The sequence below is a fragment of the Lissotriton helveticus genome, chromosome 9 (genome assembly GCF_964261635.1).
Source record: "Lissotriton helveticus chromosome 9, aLisHel1.1, whole genome shotgun sequence".
NCBI lineage: Eukaryota > Metazoa > Chordata > Amphibia > Caudata > Salamandridae > Lissotriton > Lissotriton helveticus.
The window spans coordinates 110,627,939-110,651,617 of NC_136070.1; the positions used below are offsets into that span (position 1 = coordinate 110,627,939).

At 46.1% G+C, this 23,679-nt stretch overlaps 1 protein-coding gene across 8 annotated transcripts in view; it reads right to left on the reverse strand.

Annotated features, from left to right (window-relative positions):
* LOC144780983 (uncharacterized) overlaps positions 1-23,679 on the reverse strand; it is a 1,867,627-nt gene that overhangs the window by 814,245 nt on the left and 1,029,703 nt on the right. For all 8 annotated transcript variants that reach the window (XM_078659579.1, XM_078659581.1, XM_078659578.1 and 5 more), the window contains 3 exons: positions 21,261-21,308; positions 20,867-20,914; positions 1,068-1,118 (listed from right to left, as the gene is read on the reverse strand). In XM_078659579.1, the coding sequence (XP_078515705.1) occupies positions 1,068-1,118; positions 20,867-20,914; positions 21,261-21,308 (147 nt within the window). The remainder of the gene's footprint in view (positions 1-1,067; positions 1,119-20,866; positions 20,915-21,260; positions 21,309-23,679) is intronic.

Consider the following 23,679-nt stretch of genomic DNA (forward strand, 5'->3'; position numbering starts at 1 on the left):
ACGCCCACAGGAACGGCTCCTTGACCGGCCCCGCCCTAGAGCTTCAGAGTGGGAAGGAGTTTGACGTTGCCTGGATCAAATTGGGATAGCTGAGATGTCAGCAACTTCATTTGCCTTTCCCGCAAGGACTTAGTCGTAGTCGTGGTGCTCTCCTAATCACCACATACAGATGGAATGCGGATCCGTAGCTGACATCTGTCGAGTACAGGTCTCGCACATCTTGAAACACGAAGGCATAGGCACACTGTTTCCAGATGCCAAAAGGTGTTGCAGTAGGCCAAAAACAGAAGGCCTGTGGAACTGCTTCCTGCGAATCCGCGTTGCAGCTCAGAAAAGAAGAAACTGACATCCACGCACCAGACGGGACTTGTATAGCTCCACTAATGTCATATCCAGAGAAGGCGTCACCACTGAGCCATACAATGCCGTCCCCCGGCACCCAGAGGTACTGCTGAGAAAAGTCTGGATCTAGACTGGCACCTAGGGAGAATTCAAAGTTAGGGAATCTGCGCCTTGAAGTCTCTGTTAGGTAAGCACTACACAGTTTGAATCCTGTCTTCCTCAGTGACATCCTTCAACACGCGATTGAAAAAACTTCCAAAGTCAACAAAGTCGAGAAAGGCCTGTTAAAAAGCGACAATAAGGGTAACTCTTCCCGAATTGGTGCTTAACTGGCACAGAAAGAAAATAACTTACTTTGGCGCGTCTAGCTGGTGCCCATATAGGTGATCGCAAAGTCTTAAAAAATGCCAACAGCGTCAAGTGGAGCCAAATGGAACCACCCATTGGTGCAGGCAAGGGGTACTGCTCACGCAAAAGTTTATGAATGCAGCCTAATGCCTGGGAAATTCTAAGGTAAGGAATCTGCATCTAGAAGTCTCTATCAGATAAAGCATTTCCACAATTTAAAAAAATATATAGAGATTACTTTGGTGAAGGTTGGTTTTAATCACACCTCCATCCCAAGTTGAATTAATTTTGAAGGAAATTTTTTCCAACAAAGAAATAAGAGACTGCCAGATTGAACTAAAACTTTCATTAATACTTTGGCTGCAAACAAGACCTACTTTTTCCATTGGGGCATCTTCGGTCGGCTGGGCTGCCTCAAACATTTCCTCCTAGAAGAAAATGTATGGTTAGCAGGAGGCTAATAAAATACAAAGCAAATGATAATACACTGCATCACTGTTTATAACTGTGTATTCAGAGTCCGGTGTACTCCAATATGTACTGCTACTGAGACCCCTTTGCATCATGATTCTAGGTTCATAACCCGCCATCCACCCTGTCCAATTTGTCCCATGCATGGTGTGTGTACTAAATATGGCTGTGCAGTCTTTTATGGTTTTCTTCCTGTGCCGGTCATACCAGCAATGTGTCGTGACCAAGGCTGCGTGCAAGATCTATTAACTATTGAAACTGCTGTGGGGTTAGCGGTGCAGATTTTCCTTTTTTTTTTACAACCCTTTGAGGTCGCAGCAGGTCAGGTTGGATTTTTGTGTTGTGGGGCATTAAAACCGCGTCCACTGTTGCTTCGTCTTTCATCTGGAGTCCCAGAAGCTGTGGATCAAAGCTTCTGTACAGAGCTTCCACTCTGTGGTGGAGTAATCTTTTGGTGACTGTTTTAAGCTGCATATTATTACATCACAGATACATTTCCAGCAAATCCAGCACATGCATTGGCAAGACCCCTTTTAGGTCTCGCCTAGGCAGTGCATGCTTTGTCTCTTGAAACATGCTGTATCTACTCTGTGGACTTTAAACATACCTATCATTTTTCATTTGTTCTTTTTTCTGTCATTTGGAAATCCTTGCTTTTCAGTGGTGCATTGGTTTTATTTGTCCCTCACTCTGGTGTTTGGTTCCCTTCCATGGAGACTAGCCCTATTACATTTACTCTTCCCTCTAGTCTGGTATATGGTTCCATCCTATGGAGACTAGCCCAACTACATGTACTCATTTCCTCCTGTCTATTTATGTTCATTTTGGGAGACTACCTTTTTTATTGTTTCTCGGCTGGTATGTTTGGAATGTTGTTTGCTGCCTCGGCAGCCTTGAGCGCACACTGCACACAGCTCTCCTCAGATCAATCAGTCATGCCCTCCACATGCGTGCCTCCTCACAAACTCCTGCAGCACTTTGGGCTCCTATACCCTAGTTTTTCTCCTCTGCACAAGCCTCGGTCAAAGTGGCTAATAGGAGCAAATGAAACATGCATGTGTGCAGCAGAGGGGAAGGCAGTGTGCTCCAGGCTCTGTGGCTGAAGCTGCAAGAGAGGCAGGAGTGTGAGGGTGCTTCCTGTTGCTGGAGCTGAGGCACGAAGGCTGCGCGCATGGCAGCAACTGGGACGAGCTGCAACCCAGGGCTCTGCCTGCTGCTCTGCACCCAGCACATAGGGACTGGAGCTGGGCTGCAGCTGCCTTCCACAGCTACCAGTAAGTTCAGGACACCCTGACCTCCACTAGACCATGGCAGTCCCAGTGTGCCACCCCCACCTCTGCATGCATAGAGTGTGCACCCCAGCAGAGCTGTGTGCTGCTGCACACTGCTGACCCCGTCAGCCCCTGTGTGTTGGCTCCAGCATTGACACAGGCAGCCTCACAAATTCCACTACTCTGGCAGCCACTGTGTCTGCCATGTGAGACAGCCAGCCCCTGTGTACTGCCCTGCGCCTTTTCAGGGAGGCAGTCACTATGTGCTGCCCCTCGAAACAGGCAGGCACTGTGTACAGCTCTACACTTCTCTTGGAGGCAGCCACTGTCTGTTGCCCAAAATTTGGGATACGAAGCTGTGCCTGTGTACAGACTGAACCCTACTTTACCCTGTTTGCTGCTTCACATCTCTGACCCCAACACCCCTGTTTCCTGTCCCACATTTAAAACACAAGTGGTGTGTTCAGTCCAATGCCTCTATCACAGGCTGCCCAACCCTCTGACAAGGCACCCTCTGTTTGTTGCCCCCATGGAAATGATGCCGGCATCCACAGTGTTCTTCCTACACCATCCCAAGTATCCATTTTTTACTGCCCCATACTCAAACATAGCACTAGGAGCGGAAATTCTTTTCCTAGCTCTTCCACGTCGATGAGGACGTCATATTAGCACGACTCCACTCGCAACTCCGTATGACGTCATTGGAGCCATAAGAAGACGTTGGAGTGCTGACGTCAGTTCCACAAATTTTTTTGTGCCTTCGAGCAAACGGGCGGGCGGAACGACACATTTTCACACGTATACACAGTATACAAAATATATATATACAAATGCAAACACACATAGCATAACTGATAATAGCATAGAAAAAGGGCAACAGACCAAGCATTTCCCACTATTAAAGCATAAGCATGAAAAAGACATATTAAAACATTCATGTCAAACAGTTAAAGCATTTTTGGTAGAAACAGGTGGACAACGGGAAGGCGGGAGGGACAGTGAGGAATCCACAGGCAGATACTCTATCCTCTAGAAAAGCATCACCAAAGGTCTTCTGAGGGATACATCTGCCTGTGGATTCCTCACCTTTTGAATGGAATCCCAAAGCCTTACCTCTCCCGGAGGAGGGTGTCCACCTGCCTAGACCAAAAAATCCTACAGAACGTGCAAAATGGCCGTTCCCTCCTGACCTCGGAATCCGAGCAATAATGCTTCGCAAATATATGGAGGGAGACCCAAGTTGCTGCCTTACAAATATTAATTAGAGGAACACCTCTAGCCAAAGCAGAAGAAGATGTCTTACCTCTGGTAGTATGAGCTCTGATACCTTCAGGCGGGTCCTTCTTGGCCAAGGCGTAGCAGATCTTGATGCACAAGATGATCCATCTGGAGAGAGTCCGCTTGTGCACAGCCTTGCCTTTCATTCACCCAATGTAGCCCATAAAGAGCTCCAGCCTCAGATCCATCCTCAGATCCTTTGTTATGTGCAAATAGACACTGACAGCTCTCTTAGAATCCAATCGAAGAAGTCTCTCCTACTCCTTGGGAGGGCGAAGGGGAGGATAGAAGGTAGGTAAGGCAATGGACTGTCCCAAATGGAAAGCAATAACCACCTTAGGAAGGAAAGCAGTTCTGGTCCTTAGAACCAATTTATCTGCATCACTGGTCAAGAATGGAGGTTTAGAATTAAGAGCTTGAAGCTCACTTACCCTCCTAGTCGAGGTAATGACAATCAAGAAACCGGTTTTGAAAGAGAGAAGCCTCACAGGATAACTATGAAGAGGCTCAAATGGAGAATCCCATTTAAAAGGTAAGAACAAGATTTAAATCCCACTGAGGCATAATGAAAGTAGTGGGAGGATACTTATTTGTAAGGCCCTTAATGAACCTCCTAACTACAGGAGATTTGAATAAAGATGGCTGATCCGGCAAACAAATAAAAGCCGACAAAGCTAATAAATAACCTGTAACTGTAGCCACAGCACAACCCTGCTGGGCCAAGGAAAGAGAAAAGCTTAGCACATGAGACAAACGAGCCTTCAAAGGATCAATGGACCTCTCTCCACACCATTTCACAAATTTAGACCACCTAGAAGAATACACAGATTTGGTGGAATGTCTCCTGGATGATAAAATAACATCCACCACATCCGGTGGGGGAGAGAAAGAACTCAGGTTGTCCAATTCAATCTCCAGGCATGAAGGTGCAGGCTCTGGAGGTGGAGGTGAGGAACCTGCCTCTGCGATTGTGAGAGGAGGTCTGCCCTGAAAAGGAGATAGAGCGAAGGGTGCGATGAGAGGTGAAGAAGATCTGTGTACCATACCCTTCTTGGCCATTCCAGGGTTATCAATATGACTTAGGCCCGGTCTTTGCGGATCTTCCTCAGAACCCGAGGAATCAAGGGTATGGGAGGAAACACGTAAAGGAGTTGTGACCTCCAATCCAATTGAAGCGCATCCCCCAGCGCTCCCTGCATCGTACACTGGAGACACCAGAACAACAGGCAATGCGCATTCTCGTGAGTGGCAAATTGGTCCAACCGAGGAGACCCCCACATCTTGAAGATATGATGGACCACCTTCGGATAAAGCCGCCACTCGTGATTGGCCGAGTAATGCCGTCTGAGACTGTCCGCACAAACATTCTGCACACCGGCTAGATGATTTGCAAACACAAAAATCTGATGTCCCAGAGCCCAGGACCAGAGTCACAGAGCCTCTCGGCAGAGGCAACACGACCCTACACCTCCCTTTTTGTTGATGTACCACATCGCTGTAGTGTTGTCCGTCAGGACCTGAACTGACTGACTGCGAAGGGAAGGAAGGAAAGCTTTCAGTGCCAAACGTATTGCCCGCAATTCCAGAAGGTTGGTGGGAAGCAACCTTTACTCTGGAGACCAAAGACCTTTGACCTCCAGATACACCAGTTGAGCACCCCACCATAGAGTGGAGGCATCCGTGATCACTGTGGCCACTGGCGGAGAATGCTGAAAAGGTTTTCCTTGAGTCAGGTTGCCTTGCACACCCCACCAAGTCAACTCCGCTGCAGCATCTCTGGAGATTCTGACCTTTTCTCTGAGATCTCCGTTGTGTTGATACCACTGCCTGCAGAGGCACCACTGGAGTGCCCTCATGTGCCAGCGTGCATGACTGACTAACAGTATGCAGGAAGCGAACAGACCAAGCAGACGTAGAACCTTCAGGACTGGAACAACCGCTCCATCGTGAAACAAAGGAATCATCTCCTGAATGTCGAGAATCCTCTGTGGAGGCGGGAATGCCGGACACACAGTAGTGTCCAGTATTGCCCCTATGAACGGGCTGCGCTGAGATGGCACCAGGTGAGATTTGGGTACATTTATCGAGAAACACAAGTTGAACAACAGTTGAATTGTTGCTTGCAAGTGGCGCAACACCAACTCTGAAGACTCCACTTTTAACAGCCAGTCATCCAGGTAGAAAAAAACAGGAACCCCTGACCTTCTGAGATGTGCCGCTACCACTGCCATCACCTTTGTAAAGACTCAAGGTGCGTAAGTCAGATCGAATGGGAAGACCGCAAACTGGTAGTGTTGCAACGCTACCATGATCCGGAGATACTTCCGATGCAACTTCAGGATGGGAAGATTAAAATACAGATCCTGCAGATCGATGGACACCATCTAGTCAGGGGCGTAACATAGGCCCCCTGAGCCCCCCGGTTTAGGGGGGCCCCAGGGACCCTTACTCTGGAGGGGGCCACCATCCACTTTTGAAGCCTGCTCGCAAAGGCTGAATGAAGTAAACAGCATGGCAGCTGCTGCCTAGCTGAAGCCTGCTGCACCGGATGGGATATCCCAGTACAGTGGAACATGTAACAAACTTGCAAAGTAACAAACTTGCAAAATCAATCATTTTTGGCAGAGAAGGCCCTCAGTAATACACGCCTCCAAGTCTCTTTATGTCAGTTTGGAAGGAAACACCTGCAGAGCCCAGTGTGAGAGAGGGGAAAGAAAACACAAGGAAGGAGAAATGCAAATGAGAAAAAAGCACTTACAAGGCACAATAGAGAGAGGGAGAAAGAGACAGAGATCACTGTGAGAATTAGTGTGGGGTAATAAAGAACTGATTACAGAGAAAGTTGGGGATGTGGGAGGATGAGAAAAAGGCAGATGGGAGGGGAGACAGGTGTAAGACAGAACAAGGTGAGACAGATGACAGAATTAGAGTAGATAGGTGAAAAAAGAAGCAGGCAGGTGAAAAAGGAACAGGATAGAGTGACAGAGGAGAGACAGGTGTGTGAGTAATATATAGGTGAAACACCATGGGGAGAGTAAGAGGGGAGGCCAGTTAAAAAGGTACAAAAGAGACTGTGAGAAGAAAAGAAGTAGCTGAGAGAAAGAGACAGAGTGAGTGAGATGGGGGTTGGTAAAGAGATAGCGATGTTATAAAGGACAACTGAAGATAATAGGGCGGAGAAGATAGATGTGAGAGAGATAGCAGACAAATGAGAGACAGTTAAAGATAGAAGAGGAGAGAAGTGATAGAGCTAGAACAGTAAGAAAGAAAGACAGTTGAGAAAGAGAAAGACGACTGTTGGGAGGAAGATTAGTTGAACACAGCTGAGAGACATGCATGATATAAAGAGGCAGGTATGGAGAAGAGGTAGAAGAGAGGCAATTAAACAATAATTATGTGAGTGAGAGATAGCTGAGCAAGAGTGGGGAGAAGGGCGAAAAGAGGAAATAAAGAGACATATATGTAATCAAGAAACAACTGATAGAGGAAGGTAGCAGTGATGATAAAGATGCACTAGAAAGAGAGGGAGAGGTAGGAGAGGAAAACAGGCAACACGGAGACAAGTAAAATGGAAGGGGGAAAAGACAGACAACCCAGTAGAGAAGAGATGACAAAAAAAGCATGGAAGAAAGGACAGAGGAGAGGAGTGAGTTAAAAGATAGAGAATGGGAGGGGAGAATCATAGGACATGGAAGACCTGAAGGAGAGAGTAAAAAGAGGCCACATGAGGTAGAATATATATTAGTAGGAGAAGACACAGATGGGTAAAATAGCTATGGGAGGGGGAAACTTGTAGAGAAGTAGAACACAAAGGATAAAAGTGAGCATGTCCTATTACAAATGTAGATTAACATTCTGGTGTTCTATTATGGTGAATGTGTATGTATGTAGATTGTTGCCCACCGCACAAAGAAAAGCATCACCCGATAGAGCAGTAACTTATCCTTCGCTATACATTTTCTTGAAATGGCTGGTTTTTAACAGTTTTTCAGTCGCCTAGTTATCCGGAGGCAATATGTAGCATAGGGAAACCACGAAGATGGCAAAGAAGGCTCCACTAGACTGACTTTTACAGTATCTCAGAGAGATAGGTCTCATTGGAGCTGAATATCTTAAATGTCTCCAGGGGCTGTATTTTCTAATGACTTTTTAAGGTACAAAATGCCTTTGTAATAAATAGCTCTATGGGCAAGACATAGTATCCTTAATTCTATGGAGCGCAACATAATGTGGTTTCTTCACTCCATAAATCAATCACATAGCTTGATCTTCAGCCATATGGAACATATAAACCTGTCCAGCAGTTATCTTAACATAAAGGACATTGTCATAGTGCATACAAAATAAAATGATAACCCTCATAAATGCAGCCCTTTTCACTGAGCCCAAGAATGGAAGAAGATTTCTGGCCAGTCTGGACTAAACCTTTCACGTGTGTCCTAATTTTGGAAGCTAAAGAGAGATGATGGCCAGTATAGATTCTCAGGTTCTTAACGGTAGAGCTAGTTCATGATTCTGCAGTAAGGAACTCCGGCCAAGAAAACACAGACAGAGATAGAATAGCCACTCCATTTTGTGAAATTTAATTTTTTCCCCCACTGAAAGTTGGTTTACTTACTCTCATCCCTGCAAAAAGCTGTTAATTGCTCTCCCCCTATTGTCAGACATGAGGGGATAGAATACAACAACCCTCAAGAAGAGGCAGCACCAAACCTCAGGATGATGGCAGTCTAATTTCTGCCTTTCAAGATTCATCTTTGGACTTGCCACTTCAAATGGTTCTGGAGTGAAATGGTAATCAGCAGTAGGATTGACCAGCTGTAGACTAGCGAGAGATGGCAAGGAAACCAGAAGCTTGGAGTGACGCACTAAGTAGAAAGTACAAACATGCTGCGGGATAATTTCATGTACTACTCCCTCAGACACCTGGTCAATATCGGCAAATAAGCACTTGGTCTAAAATTGTCTGTCATCCATGGGCAGACCTTCTTTTTTGAAGGCGGGGAGTCACAACAGCTGTTTTAATTGATTGTGAGACCACACCCTCTTGCCATAGCGGGGCAGATACCACAACATGCTGCTGGGCAGGGACCCAACAGTGCCTCATCCAGTGAGATAGGGAGAATTCAGAAAAAAATTGAATTCCTGACTAGATAATATTCATATTTTGTGCTGGATTTTAATGATCTTGTGTTAAAAGGCAAGAATCCCAGTTGGTCATCAAACTCTGTGAAGGCAATGCAATCACGAAGAGGCCTGATGGATGACTAAGCTAACTGAGCCCCTTAGCAGCACGATGTGATCCCCTTCATTATTGTAGTAATATAATACATATGTTTGCCTTTTCCAGTTCCTAATGCAGCTCCAGGTGCTTTCTACAGCAAGCTCTGTCTTCCTCAAATTCTCTCTTCCTCCACTTTCTTTCTGTTGTTCTACACATCTCCCTTTGGTAATAAATGGACAAACTAAACCTGGGGTTAGACTTATGTCTATCAGATAGACTGGCTGCCTCAGACAGAGGCACCAACATCTTCAAACATGTGTTATTGGTTTAATAAAAAGCCTCAAGCTTTCTGCCTACCATTTCCCCAAATCCTGAAGCAAAGTATTGAGCTTGTCAGTGCTCAGTGCTAAGTGTTTTTTACGTTTGCACTAAATAAGCCTTCTGATTGATTTATTTTCATTCTTGTCTACAGTTACTTGCATTCCGACTCTGCCATTTCCTCACTGAAAAAAAATATCTTTTTAGATCTTCTGATTTCCTCTCTGCCAGCCCCAGCATTGCATACACCAAGAACAACAGTAATTTGTCTTTCTTGTGTCGGTAACATACCAACTCCCCAGTTTAGCACCCAGTCTGGTTGATGCCATTTAATGTGTGCAGCCTATACGCCCTTTTCCACTTGAGATACAACACTTTTTCAATCTACAGCCTGAAGATTTGTGTAATCTTGGAATAGTTCTGCTTAAAGTGTCTAAAAGCTGTGCGGTTCTGAAAGTCCTGGAAAGGTGAAAGGTGAGGGACATAGATTGCATGTAGGTGAGCAGGGCCCCTTAATCGCACTTTGCAGGGGGGCCCCCTAAGGTTTTGTTACGCCACTGCATGTAGTCTTCCTGTTGCAGACGGAGAAGAACCTGAGCCAGGGTCAATATTTTGAACTTTTCCTGTCTGAGGTAAAGATTAAAAAATCCTGAGGTCCAGGATTGGTCTCAACCGACTGTCCTTTTTGGGTATCAGGAATTACCGGAGTAGCACCCCTGACCCCTTTCCTGCTCTGGAACCACCTCTATTGCACCTTTCTGTAGCAAGGCAAGAACCTTCTGCTGTAAAAGTAACAAGTGTTCCTCTGAACACCAACCCTGACGAGGAGGGTGAGGAGGATGAAACGTGGGTCCCGGGCTCACTGTGCCAATGGATTCAAGCTATCCTGGCTGAAGAGGGGTGAAACCCCGAAAACCGTCCCAGGATGCTTGTTTCCAGTCCAGGGAGGACCTGGCTTGGCAGTTCGGGCTGGACTGTTCCCATGAGGCACTGGGCCAAGATTGATTTGCACATGGCCGGGTCCAAACTGGGGTGGCATGGTGAGAGCAAAACAGTGATGGATTTAATGGAGATCTCTTGACTGGGGGTGAATGTTTTGATTGGTTCTGCATTCCGTCCATCAATTGTGTGTCTTTTGCTTCCTGGCCCTAAGTGTGCCGGGTATGCCCAGATGTGGGTACCGGGCTCACTGTGTCACTGGATTCAAGCTATCCTGGCTGAAGAGGGGTGAAACCCCGAAACCGGTCCGAGCATTCTAGTTTGCAGTCCAGGAAGAACCTAGCTTGGAAGTCCGGGCTGGACTGTTCCCATGAGGCACAGGGTCAAGACTGATTTGCATATGGCTGGCTTCAAACTGGAATGACATGGTGAGCAAAAAATGATGGATTAGGCCCAGATCTCTGTACTGGGTGAACGTACCCTCATCACCCCTCTTAGGCAGCTTGTCCCCCCTGCCGACATCTCAGTCCTCTCTCTCGTACATGCCCCTGCCTTACTGTTTCCCAGACTACAAACAACCCTTCCACTACTTAAAGAACACAGCACCTCCGCCCGGCCCCCTTGCCTAGATCCTCCTCCCCCTGGATCGCAAATTGCGACCCCCCGTATATTGGATTCTCCCTCTTCTCTCCTCAACCGCTCCAAGATTCCCCCATCCTTACACTCCTACGATTACCCCTGCCCAACCACAAATTACCTAACTCCACATGGGCATAACGCTTTCGCCATTTCCTACCCCCATAGACTTTCGACCAAAGCTTAAAAACTCCTAAAACTGAAAACCATCAGACAACTCCCAGAAACACTTATCGTAGACACGTACCACTGCTCATCTAGAGGCCAGATAAAAATGGACCTCATATTTTACACGGTTAGACCGGACCACTGGATCAACAGCCTTAATGCCCACCTCCGAGTCGCCAAAACCACCATCACAGCACTCAGCCGCAAACTTACCATCTCTCTGCAAAATCCCCAGTCCTTGACCGGCTCCATTTCCACAACCATTTTCGATAATGGCACCATACTGATTCAGGCTAAAAATGAGAACCTAGATTTCTTCGACTCCCTTTTCCTCACGCTAATGAGGGCCTCCGCTCCTACCCTGCCTCAAGCTCGGATAGCCTATCAGGCCAAACTCCATCCCCGAACTAGTCACAGGACCCAGTTCGAGCACCCCCTCCATACCACCCACCTGCCTATGATTGCAAACCTGCACCAACCGTCCTCCACCAGGAATTTGCTACCGCCGCACAACTCTACCCTCCCTCCACCCAGAGTCAACACATTACAATAGAGCCCCACCCCCCTCTCCTCCCACAACAGCCCCAAAACCCGCCCACCGTCACCCCACCACTAGAGCTAACTCCTCCCACCGCCAACTCCCTCCCCTCCTCCAATCATAAACCACACTCTAAAATTGAGCCCTATTCCCACTCACAACTAGAGAGTCCCCCCACTACCGCTTCACCTCACATCACCAACAATGACACTCAGACCACTCGAGAAGAGCCCCACTCTCATTCCCATCCCCAATGGCTCCTTGGCCCACTCGCCCAACCCCCCACACCGCAACCTTCCTCCCTACTAGAAAGAACGCCTCTACCCCCCTTAAAATCTTCCTCTCACAGGACTCACCCGCACAAATCCCTCATGCTGAGCCGACTCCTATTCTCCCACGCCCTCCGTTCTTTAACTGCCATACCACCCCATGCGCACTCACACCCCCAACACAGAACACCACCCTCCTTCCCCCTTCTACTCACGCTATCAATATATCGCAACGCCTCTCTCTTCTGGAAGCTCAGCTCGAAAAGCTGATTAGAGGCATGAATGATACCCTTTCTTCCCTTACCGAAATCGAAGTGCCCACACTACACCCCGCACACCACCTTACCCCTACCCTTCCCAGTCTGCCCAAATTTCCTCCTCCCACTCCGACCCTCGCCTCTACCAGATCGCTCCCACACGTCACTTTACCAGAGGCAGAGAAGCGAACAGACAGACCGAGTAGAGCGAAACCCTCCCTCTACACTCAGGAAGTGACCAGTCTCGCCTCCTCCTTTGCCCACCTCACGACCCCTAACTTGAGCACCTCTCAGCAGACACAGAGAGGGTCCCCTCCCACCCTGACACTGGTCCCCAGACTATTCTCATCACCCAAATCCGCTATCCAAGTTATTACAGGAGTGGGCAGGGAACATCCTCCCATCAGACTAGTCTCATCACCCAAATCCTCTATCCAAGTTATTACAGGAGTGGGCAGGGAACATCCTCCCATCAGACTCCCTAGACCCCCGACACACCTAACCTCTCTGACCAGAGCCCAACCTTACAAGGCGCCACCCGTTGAACAACCCAACATCAGATGCATGCTCATTAACAGCAGATCCGCCTCCAAACACGCATCAGAATTAGCAGAATCTATCCTCTCACACAATATCGATGTAGCCTTCATCACAGAAACCTGGCTCAACTCCCTGTCAGCCCCCATCATGGACATGCTTGTTCCACCAGGATTTTCAATCACCCACAAAGAACGACATCAGCAGAGAGGTGGAGGTGTAGCTATCATTTACAAGACCAACCTCGACATCACGGAAAGCGCACCCTACCTATACCGCTCCTTCGAATGCCTCTCTATCAGCATTAAATCCGACGTAAAGAGCTCAACACTTTGCCATCTCCTCTATCACCCTCCAGGCAACTCAAAGGAATTCGAAATGCAACTATCTGATCTAATCACCCTATGCGCGCTCAACAACGCCAATAACATAATCCTGGGCGATCTCAACATTAGATGGAACAACACTAATAACCAGCTCATACAATCCCTCAAAAACCTTCTGATAGAAAACGACCTGACACAACACTGCTCTGAAGAAACACACTACAGAGAAGCGATACTCGACGCAATCATTGCGGACAATCACACAATCACCATCGACTACATCATTCCAGTTGACTGGTCAGACCACCACTTAATTCTTTTCCGCATCAACCAACCAACGCCATCTCGACTCATAAAACAAGCTCCCCCCAAATGGATAAGGAATATTGCCCAAGTCCCTCAGACCATCCTAGAAGATAAACTAAGCACTCTCCTCCCAAACTCAACAGAGCACCTCTCAACCACTGACTTCACCTCTTTCCACCACTCCAACATGACGACCACCCTCGACCGCCTGGCGCCCCTCAAACTAAAAAAAAACAGAAACATTCCATCGAGATCATGGTTCACCACGGACATAAATGACGAAAGAAGACTTCTCAGATCCCTTGAAAGAATCTGGAAGTCCAACCCATCCTCTCTTCACCGCAAACAACTCAAGTCAACACGCAGAAACTACAACAATCTCATCAAGGACAAAAAATCTTCCTTCTTCTGCTCTGCTCTAGAAAACGCTAAAAACCTCCCCAAAGAGCTCTTTAACATCATCAGAAGTCAAACATCCAAACCCATCAAATCCGTTTCAGTGTCCTCTAAAAACCAATGCGACAACTTCGCCAACTTTTTTAACGAAAAAATCATCAAGATTGACCTCTCTCTTAGCACAAACCCTCCTTTTCCAAGAGAGACCAATACCCCAGAACTGTCTGACAGCACCTTATTGATCCCACCCACCCAATGGTCCGTCTTCACGCTGATTCAGGAAACAGAGATCGTCACCCTGATCTCCAACGCCAAACCGTCATCCCACTCCCTGGATCAGCTTCCTATAAACCTGACCAAAGTTCTGAAACACACCCTAGCCCCAATGTGATGCAAAATCATCAACAGCTCGCTGAGCACGGGAATTATCCCAGACTGCCTCAAGGTCGGCCAAGTCACGCCGCTACTAAAAAAACCAGGGTTGGACACAGAAGACATGAACAACTTCAGACCTGTGTCAAACCTCCCTCTGTTATCCAAAACACTAGAAAAATGTGTTCTCCCACAGCTAACCCAACACTTAGAGAACATCAATCTCCTTGACCCTGACCAATCGGGTTTCAGAAAAGGATGCAGCACTGAAACTGCCATCCTTAACGTCATAGACGATTTACACAAATCACTTGACTCCGACCAATGCTGCCTTCTCATTCTTCTTGACCTTTCGGCCGCATTCGATACTGTTGATCACTCGCTGCTCTTAAAAGTCCTTCAAGAAAGAGCAGGCTTGGAATTGACGGTTCTGAACTGGTTCTCCTCCTTTCTACACAATCGCTCCCAAAGAGTAAAAATCAAAAACTTTGAATCCGACCCCCTACCCATCAGCAGAGGAGTCCCTCAAGGGTCAGTTCTCTCCCCTCAACTCTTCAATATATACATGGAACCCCTTACCACAATACTCAGGAATTCCAACATCCCCTTCCACCTCTACGCTGATGACACACAACTCTATCTGGAAACCACCTGCATGGATGACATTCTCAAACTCAACGACACGCTCAAAGACGTTCAACAATGCCTCTCACAAAACCACTTAAAGCTTAATCAAGAAAAAACTGAAGTTCTACTCATCTCCAACAGAGACAAAAAAAACAAATTGAAAAATGGCTCAAAGCCATTGATGCCCTCAATGGCACCCTCAAGCCAAAAGACTCAGTCAAATCCCTAGGTATCACCTTAGACCCCAAACTAAACATGAAAAAACACATCGCTAACTCCGTCATAAGCGCTTTCCTCAATCTGAAACTTTTTTACAAAATAAAACCATTCCTTCCTCCCAAGGACCTTCAACAGGCCACTCAAGCACTGGTGCTCTCCAGAATTGACTATGGAATCGCAGCCCTGACCGGCTCAGCCAAATCACACCTAGAACCCTTGAAAACCACCCTCAATGCCGCAGCCAGAATGGTCACAGGAACCAAGAAATTCAAACACATTTCCCCCCCGCTCAAAGACCTGAAATGGCTCCCTATTGAACAACGAGCCAACTTTCGAAATATAAATGTAAATGTATTTGAGCTTGTAAAGCGCACTGCTACCCGTCCATAGGTTTCCTGGCGCTGTATAACTCTGGGGAGCCCGTCCTGGCTTTCCCTGTGGGATGGTCCCTGCTGGGAGTCCCCAAGGTGGAACCAGGCATCCCCGGAATTGATGGGGCCGTTGTGGAGATTAGGCAAGCTAATGCCCAGAGTTGCCGAGTGGAACCCCTGATTAGAGTAAGCACCGAAGCGAGAATTATCGAGTCCGCTGACCCAAGTTCACGACCCTGCCGCGTCGGGAATTGAACCCTGGTCCCGGGCCGACTTCTGCTCCCGGGTCTGCCGCCTCTAACCAGTGAGCCACACTAATCCACTACTCCACTTCGAACAGCATGCCTTACACACAAAGCCCTCCACACAGGCAAACCGGAATACTTGGCTGCGAAACTCAAAAGGGCTGGCCAGTCCAGGGCCCTCAAAAGTTCCAACACACTTCTTCTCATTCCATTGAAACCGCGGAAACGCAAAACTTTAAGTAAATGCTTTGCAGGCAATGCACCCAGGATTTGGAACGCCATCCCTCCTCACATCAGAATGACGGCCCACTTCCCAAAATTCAAGACTTTACTCAAAGCCCTCTTCCTGGAAGCCACCTGAACTGTAAGGGATGCTCATATTACCACCAACCCGTGTAATCACTACGATCTGTATGTATTTTGTTATTTGAAATCCCCTTGAGTTGTCCAGATATCAATCTTCCATCGCCGATAAGGCACACTCTTGTACCTGGTGTGAAGCGCTCTGATTCTTTCAGGTCCAGCTAGCGCTATACAAAACTTTTAAGAAAATAAAAATAAAATAAAATAAAATGTATGACATTGTTCTGCATTCTGTCCATCAACTGTTGTTTTAGAGTTTGTCACCATAAGTGGGACGGGTATGCCCAGACGTGGGTGCCGTGCTCTCCATGCCACTGGAATAAAGCTATCCTGGCTGAAGAGGAGTGAAACCCCAAAACCGGTCCTAGGATGCTTGTTTGCAGTCCAGGGAGGAAATGGCTTGGCAGTTCAGGCTCGACTTTTGCATTTGAGACACACTGAAAGGCAGGTTTTGAGTGGGCTGAAGCAGAGACATCTCTTAGTTGATTCAGAAACCAATAACTATGTCAGCACAAACATACTCCTACTATTTATAACAAACTCATACTTTTATGAAATTCTCACCAAAAATAAAAGAAGATTGCATATACTCTTCTGAGATAAGTATCAGACATTTGCATGTATTTTCTTAATACGTTGTAATGAACAAAAACAAAAAAACACGGTGCACATCACATGTCAGCACCCCAAGAAGTATGCATTTTTTTTGGTTTGAGTTCACAGTCAATCTCCTTATTTCGAGGAGAATTAAACGTACCATGCAGGGGAAATCTTTGATTCTACTTTGAACTATATTTAGGATGCATTCAGAGGGCAGAATCTAATATACGATGAAGATTTCCGTCCTTTTTTGCACGAGAAAATAGCAGGTGTCACCTCTTTTCTTCTTCTACATCTGAACCTTTCTTCTTCTCTCTGCCTACCTCTCCCTCTACTTCTGTCTCTCTTTGCGCATTGTCATCTTAGGGATTTGTGGAGTACTGGAAAAGACGTATTCCAACTACTTTTGTGCTACAGTTAGCAGAAAGTGGGCGATAAAATTGACAGTTGTTATGAACAATGGGTGCAAAAATATGTCTTGCCCAAGGCCCAAAAAATTCTTAAAACCGCATCATCAGAAACAATGCAACATGACTCATCTCAACTACGAACTCCCATTGCAGCATATCACTGTCCCTGATCAGCAGCCTCATTTGACCCAATACAGGGCAACACATCTCAACGGACGACTTCACATCAAAGCACCTCGTAGCTTTTAGTTAGTGGCAGGCCTGGGCGGAGTTTGAGAAGTTAGCGGAACTCCGCGTAGTGACCAAAATACTGCCACGCTACTCAGAGTTCCGCAAGTGGCAGAGTGCGTTAGGTCATGCTGTTTGCGCTGATTTTCAGCGCCGGTGTTTGTCCCACGCTGGAAAATCTGCACAAACAACACCATGCGCAGCACAAGAGTGCGCTGCTTCTTTCTGCCGTCCGAGTAGATTCGATTTTCTACTGGAGCATCAGCTTCCTCATCATTAACGTAAGGTTTCTCAAAGCGAGCAGTTCTGGCCATCTGTGACCGCCCATGTTGAGGAATTTTACTGGGAGGTGGTCTAGTATTGGATTTTACTCGCTTCCATCTAGTGAGTGCGAGTGAGGCAAAAACTTAATGGAGAGGAGTTTTTTGGAACTGTGGGGCAGATTTATGAAGGCCTTGCGCCGCCGGTGCGTCACTTTATTTGACGCAACAGCGGCGCAAACAATGCGCCCTATTTATAACGTGACGCATCTAGCAGATGCGTCACGTAAAGCCCTGCGCCATAGGAGGCGTTCCTGCGCAGGGGGGGCGTTCCTGCGCAGGTACGCCTCCTAAAAGTGGCTGAGTGAAATCTATAAGATTTCACTCCGTCACTTTCAGGACAATGCTGCGCCAAAACCCTGCGCCTGCTTGAAGCAGGCGTAGGTCTTGACGCAGCATTGTGGAGATGGGGCACCCCCGAGCCTTGCTGGAGCTGCGTCACGCTTGCGACGCAGCTCCAGCAATGCGCCACCTTTACGGCACAGATGTGTCACGCATCTGTGCCGTTTTTGCCCCATGGTGCGCCGCATTGTAAATGCGGCGCACCATGGGTGGCGGAGCAGCGGAGCAGGATGACTGGCGCATCCCTGGGGATGCGCCAGTCATCATAAATCTGCCCCTCTGTGTTCTCTACGGAGTGTTTAAAACTCAGCAAACTCTGGAAACGGAGTGGAATTCACTGCCCATTCCTTATCAAAACTGATGCAGCACCATGCAACTGGACGCAGCTCCTGATCAGCAGCCCATCGAAACCAATACAACTTGAACAGCATGGTGCAGGACCTAGCATCTCAGTCCAAGTGCAGTCCGGTAAATTGACCGGCGGGCTGAATTCAGTCCTGCACCAGGCCCACATTCTATCACCATCGGCTTTAACTTGTTACCTGGTCCCAGTCCGTCGCGACGAGATACCCACATTTGGCGCTTTAGCACTTTTTGCCACTACTTTTACCTAAGGCTTTGAAATTGCATATTTCCAGTTCTACCGATTGGATTTTTGTCATTCTGGTAATATTCTATTCATTAAAATGTACTCTATGTTTCTAGATTGATGTGGGATTTTTCTTGTGTTGGGTTTTGACTTTCTTACTGTTTGAGTGCTGCATAAACCCTTTACACTGCCTCACTAATTTTGTGCCAAGCTAGCAAAGGATTAAGCACAGGTTAATTTAGAGACTTTTTGTGGTTCGATCTGACGAGTTTTGTAGTTGTTGCTTGAGGAGGGTTTCACCCCCATCAACCAACAACCCAATTCCTCACTCACTATAAATACACATCCTATTTCACGCTGAGCCAACCAGAATTACTTTCTGAAACTGTCTGGATCACACACAAAGACATTGGCAGTAATAGGATTAATCAAAGAATATTTCATAATGTAAGAGAGCCCATTCGTCACCAATTACTCTAACTTGCATTTATTTTAATGAAAGATGTAAGCATATATATGTACCTGAAGGTGAAATACCAACAAAATAACTGCAGAAAATGATGTACTTACTGGTCTCACTTCAAGCTTCATGCTTATCTTTTTTTAGTATTTGTGGAAGTAAGCCCAACCATTGCAGCTTCCCTGGTATTTCCAGTCTTCCATTTTAGTGTTAGAAGAGATATCTGCTTTGCACGCTAATCTTGTATAGAATTTATAGATGAGCGTTCAACCACTGCCAGCTTCAGGGTATGCCGTTGTTTACTTTCAGTGTTATGAGCAGCTTTGCTTAGAACTCTGTTATTGTTTAATTTTATTCCCACGATCAGCATTTTTTGCAGGCACAGGCAGAACCCAGAATTGAACCTGGTTCCCCTGACACGAAGTCCTTAGCTCTGCATGTTACGCCACATCCTCTCTGGATGGTAAATTGCCTTCAGTGTCATAATAGCTTGGTTTTGTAGATACACTTTTTTCGGGTTTCTTTTCCTAGGTTGGGCTTATTGTGTACTTCTTTTTATGACGCTTTGCATATGGGAGGAATAATGGACTTGTTGCGCTCACTGCTGGTCACCGCAGAACACCCCCTTGTCTAAAAGAAGCAGTTGTATTTTGATTTCACTCACACATTTTATAGTTGATGTAAATGTTACCATGTTGCTGTTAACCAGTTTAAAGGCACTCTTTTACCGACCTCGGCAAGATGGAAGACTGATTGGGCCTCACAAGGATTCACACTCGTGACCTGTACACTGTGTTTCAGTGGCACAGATCATTTGACTAAAAACATCCTGCCAGCACATCATTTTTGTGTGGAGTGATGCCACATGGAAATCCTGTTTTTTAAAATTCGCCGCTCTGCTTGGACGCCATACTTTTGTTTCTTTAGTAATCAAGTTTGGCCGTCTGCTAACCTGCAGAACTGTCTTACTTAAGATCCTCCATCTCAGGCATTGGAGGGCAACTGGGGTCACAAGACATGCGCTAAGTGCTCAGGAGATTATGACTTTTGAACTTTTTAATAATTGTCTACAGAGCACTCTAGGCACTACATTGTCTTGTCATTCAAAACGATATTCACTTCTGGTTGAAATGCGGAGCCTATGCTCCAGATATCAATCCTGTGATGTCTATCCTACGCACAGTACAGCAAGTGCCATAACCATTTAGCGTGACTTTTTTTTTAAGTGTTGTAACTGGTCTGCTGTTACTCAGTATTTCCCCTCTATGTAAACCATTCCTTATTATTGGACTCGAAGCACTAAAGTCAGATGTGCTCACCATCTGGTGGAGACTACTGTTGTGAGCACTGTAGAATAGATGGACAATTACACATCTGAGCTGTCCTCGCGACCAGTTAAATATACATGAGTACTTGAGGCCAGTGCAGTTCTAAGTACATTAATTCGACCAGTTAAGTAGGCAGGCCAGTGTTCCATACATGGAATATGTATACACCTGTCCCCTCTAGTGTGCCATTTAGAGACATCAGCTCATTCAAACCTGCTTAATCCACTGTTCACGTTGTTAGTCCTCCATGTGTGACTGGTACCATAAAATCCATATTGCGAGATTTGCCATTTGTCTGTGAACTACTTAATATTGAATACATTTCGCATTTCTAATATTTTTTCAGATATCTCAGTTATTTAAAGGCTCTTTATTGTCTCAGTAAATGCCACACAATAATAATTCATTAAAATAAACAGCAAAACAAAAAACATACCATGCCATATAATGCGATACTATACAGTGACAGGCCATGCCATACCCCACACGATTCCGGAACTAACAATTTTATTTCAAACCATATAATTCCACATTACGAACAACATACATCCACTTCTAAACATATACAAATCATGTTTACAATGCCAATAGCTCTAACTTTCACAAATGCGAGACCAACTGCATTGCAAATGCTTGTTTGCACTTACAGCCGCTGCTGAGGAGCACTTTGTATTTTTTACAGCCCGAGAAGTAATAAATGAATGCAGTAGGAAACAATAACCTAAATCCTGCCCTAGGAAATACTTCCTACGTTTTGAAAATACTCACTCTAGTCAGTTCATAATCGGTAATTGTTTGTTGAGAGGGAGCATGATCCTAAGAGAAAATAGAATGCAGAAGCTTAGAAATGGAAATGAAAAAACTCTTATGCTGCGTGGTGCTCGCATATAGAAAACGAATCTCGTGATTGCCTGTTTACTCGGTATCACTGTTTACACCATGATGTCATCAGCCTATCATTTAAACATTTTTGCGGGTGAACGGCAATGATTGAGAGTGACTGCACTTTTAATGCTGCTGTATTTATAGAACAACTAGAGGAGGGCAAACAATTAAAACATGAAAAGATGAAAACATATTATCGACAAAAAGAAAACATACCTTGCACGTGCAGAATATATGCACTGATTTTAAATGCACATTGATGTATTAAACTACTTACTATATCCAGGATAGTTTCCTCTATACTCAGGACTGTAAGGGAAACGTACTGTGGAAAAGCAGAAAGATTGCACGTCATAAATATTTCTAGTAAAATAAAATAATTAGATCATAGGTAATAAACTCACTCAAATCACTCTCCAAGTATCCAGATGCATACAATAGGAAAGTGTGAACAGTATGACTATTGAACAATAAATATAAAATGTTCAGTCCTGGTGAGAACATTCCTGGGATAGTGGAGGTGGCATTACGAGTTGGCCGGATTTAGGTGCAGGGATACCAGGGTGGGAATTTCAAATTCTAACTGGTATTACCGCATCTAAATCTGGACATAAGAGGGCCTATTCACAAGCTGCATTTTGTAGAATGTTAGAAGTAATAAAAAACAAGTTACTTACAATCGGCAACGTATTATCTGGTAGAGACACAGGCTAGGCGCAGATTTCTGAACTTTTAAATCCTTCCCAAGCATCAGACTGGATACGAAAATCTTTAAGCAGTACCTTGGCATGCCAGGGGACGGTGCCGTCCAACTCACTAATAACGTCGACTCGGGTTGTGAAGCCAGTGTACCCATATAAGTCTCCTCCACCACTCAGACGTCAGTTGCTTCTTTGAAAACATCCGCGCCAGAAGAATGCGGAGCCACTATAGAAACTGGCTGTGGAAAAAGTGTGCCAAAAAAATCTAAATATATTTAAAAACATAAATAGAAAATGGAAATACATGGTATGACAATACCAAAGCAAGACCCATAAGGAAAGGCCCAATGGAATGAAGAAGCAACTATAAACAAAAGGTATGGCAATACCAAGACAAGATTAAGAAAGAACTGATGGTCCAATGAATCACACAATTATGAGAAACAGTGATCACTGGAATGTAAAACCAGTAAAGAAAAAAGTATAAACCTTACTCTACAGATCGTGCGCAGAGCGGGGAGGATGGGCAGGGCGTTAAGGAATCTGCAGCTAGACTGTGTCTGTATCGGATAAAAAATTACCGAAGGTGAGTAACTTGTTCATCTGATAAAGCCATCTAGCAGCAGATTCCTTAACATTTGGATTAAATAACATAACTCTACCCACACGGAGGAGGTTCTGAGACCCAATCCTATAAAAGTTTCCAAAGAGAAATAGCTGGACGAAATTAATCACAGCCCAGACATACGTAGGAATTAGATGAAAAAGAGCATGGATCCTTATAAAAACTGTGGCAATGACCACAGACAAAGTAAATAGGAAACAACCCAGCAGGCACGTAAAAACCAAAGCCTCAAGGAAAACAGGATAAAACCCTATCAGAAGACACCTGTAAAGAAATCGTTTAAGGAAACCTAACCTAATAACTCCAAAATAGAAAGGCTCCCAGAACTCATTCTCATAAAACCAAGATAAATAACCCATTCATTGCAAGGTCTGGAATATCAAATGAAAGTATCAAGGTAGACGAATGCGTCCACTCTCACCACCACCATCTCCACTAAGCCTACCATCATCCACCTGGTCCCCGGCCTCCATCGATCTCATCACCACCACCATCAAGAAAACTCACTCAGGAGCCCCCACGGACCCCTGCCCTCCATATCTTCCACAGAGACTCCTCAGCCATCGCTCCAGAGCTAGCCCGCACCATCAACTCCTCCCTGTTCACGGGCACCTACCACCCGGATTGGAAACGCACAAAAGTCAAGCCCCTCCTCAAAAAGCCTTCGGCGGACCCGACGGACCTAAAGAACTACTTGCCCATCTCCCTCCTTCCCTTCGCGGCCAAAGTAGCAGAGAGACTCGTCAACACCCAACTGATCACCTTTGTCGAAGACAACTGCATCCTAGACACTTCCCAATCCAGCTTCTGGAGCAACCACAGCACCGAGACAGCCTTAATCGCCGCCACCGACGACATACGCATGCTGCTCGACCAGGGCCCCACCGCGGCCCTCATTCTCCTCGACCTCTCCGCAGCTTTTGACACCATATCGCACGGCATACTGACCACCAGACTCCACAATGTAGGGATCCAGGAAACCGCCCTCTACTGGATCCGCTCTTTGCTCTCCAACAGGACTCAGAGAGTTAGGCTCCCTCCTTTTCTCTCTAAACCCACGGACATCATCTGCGGAGTCCCCAAGGCTCCTCCCTGAGCCCCACCCTGTTCAACATCTACATGGCCACCCTCGCCAACATAGTCAGACGACACGGACTAAACATTGTATCCTCCGCCGACGACACCCAACTAATCCTATCCCTCACCAGAAACCCAGAAGATACCAGACTCAGCTTTTAAGAGGGAATGAAGAACGTCGCTACTTTGATGAAGGACAGCTGTCTTAAACTCAACTCCAAGAAGACCGAGGTTCTCATCTTTGGACCCCACCCCACCGCATGGAACAACTCATGGTGGCCATCTGCCCTCGG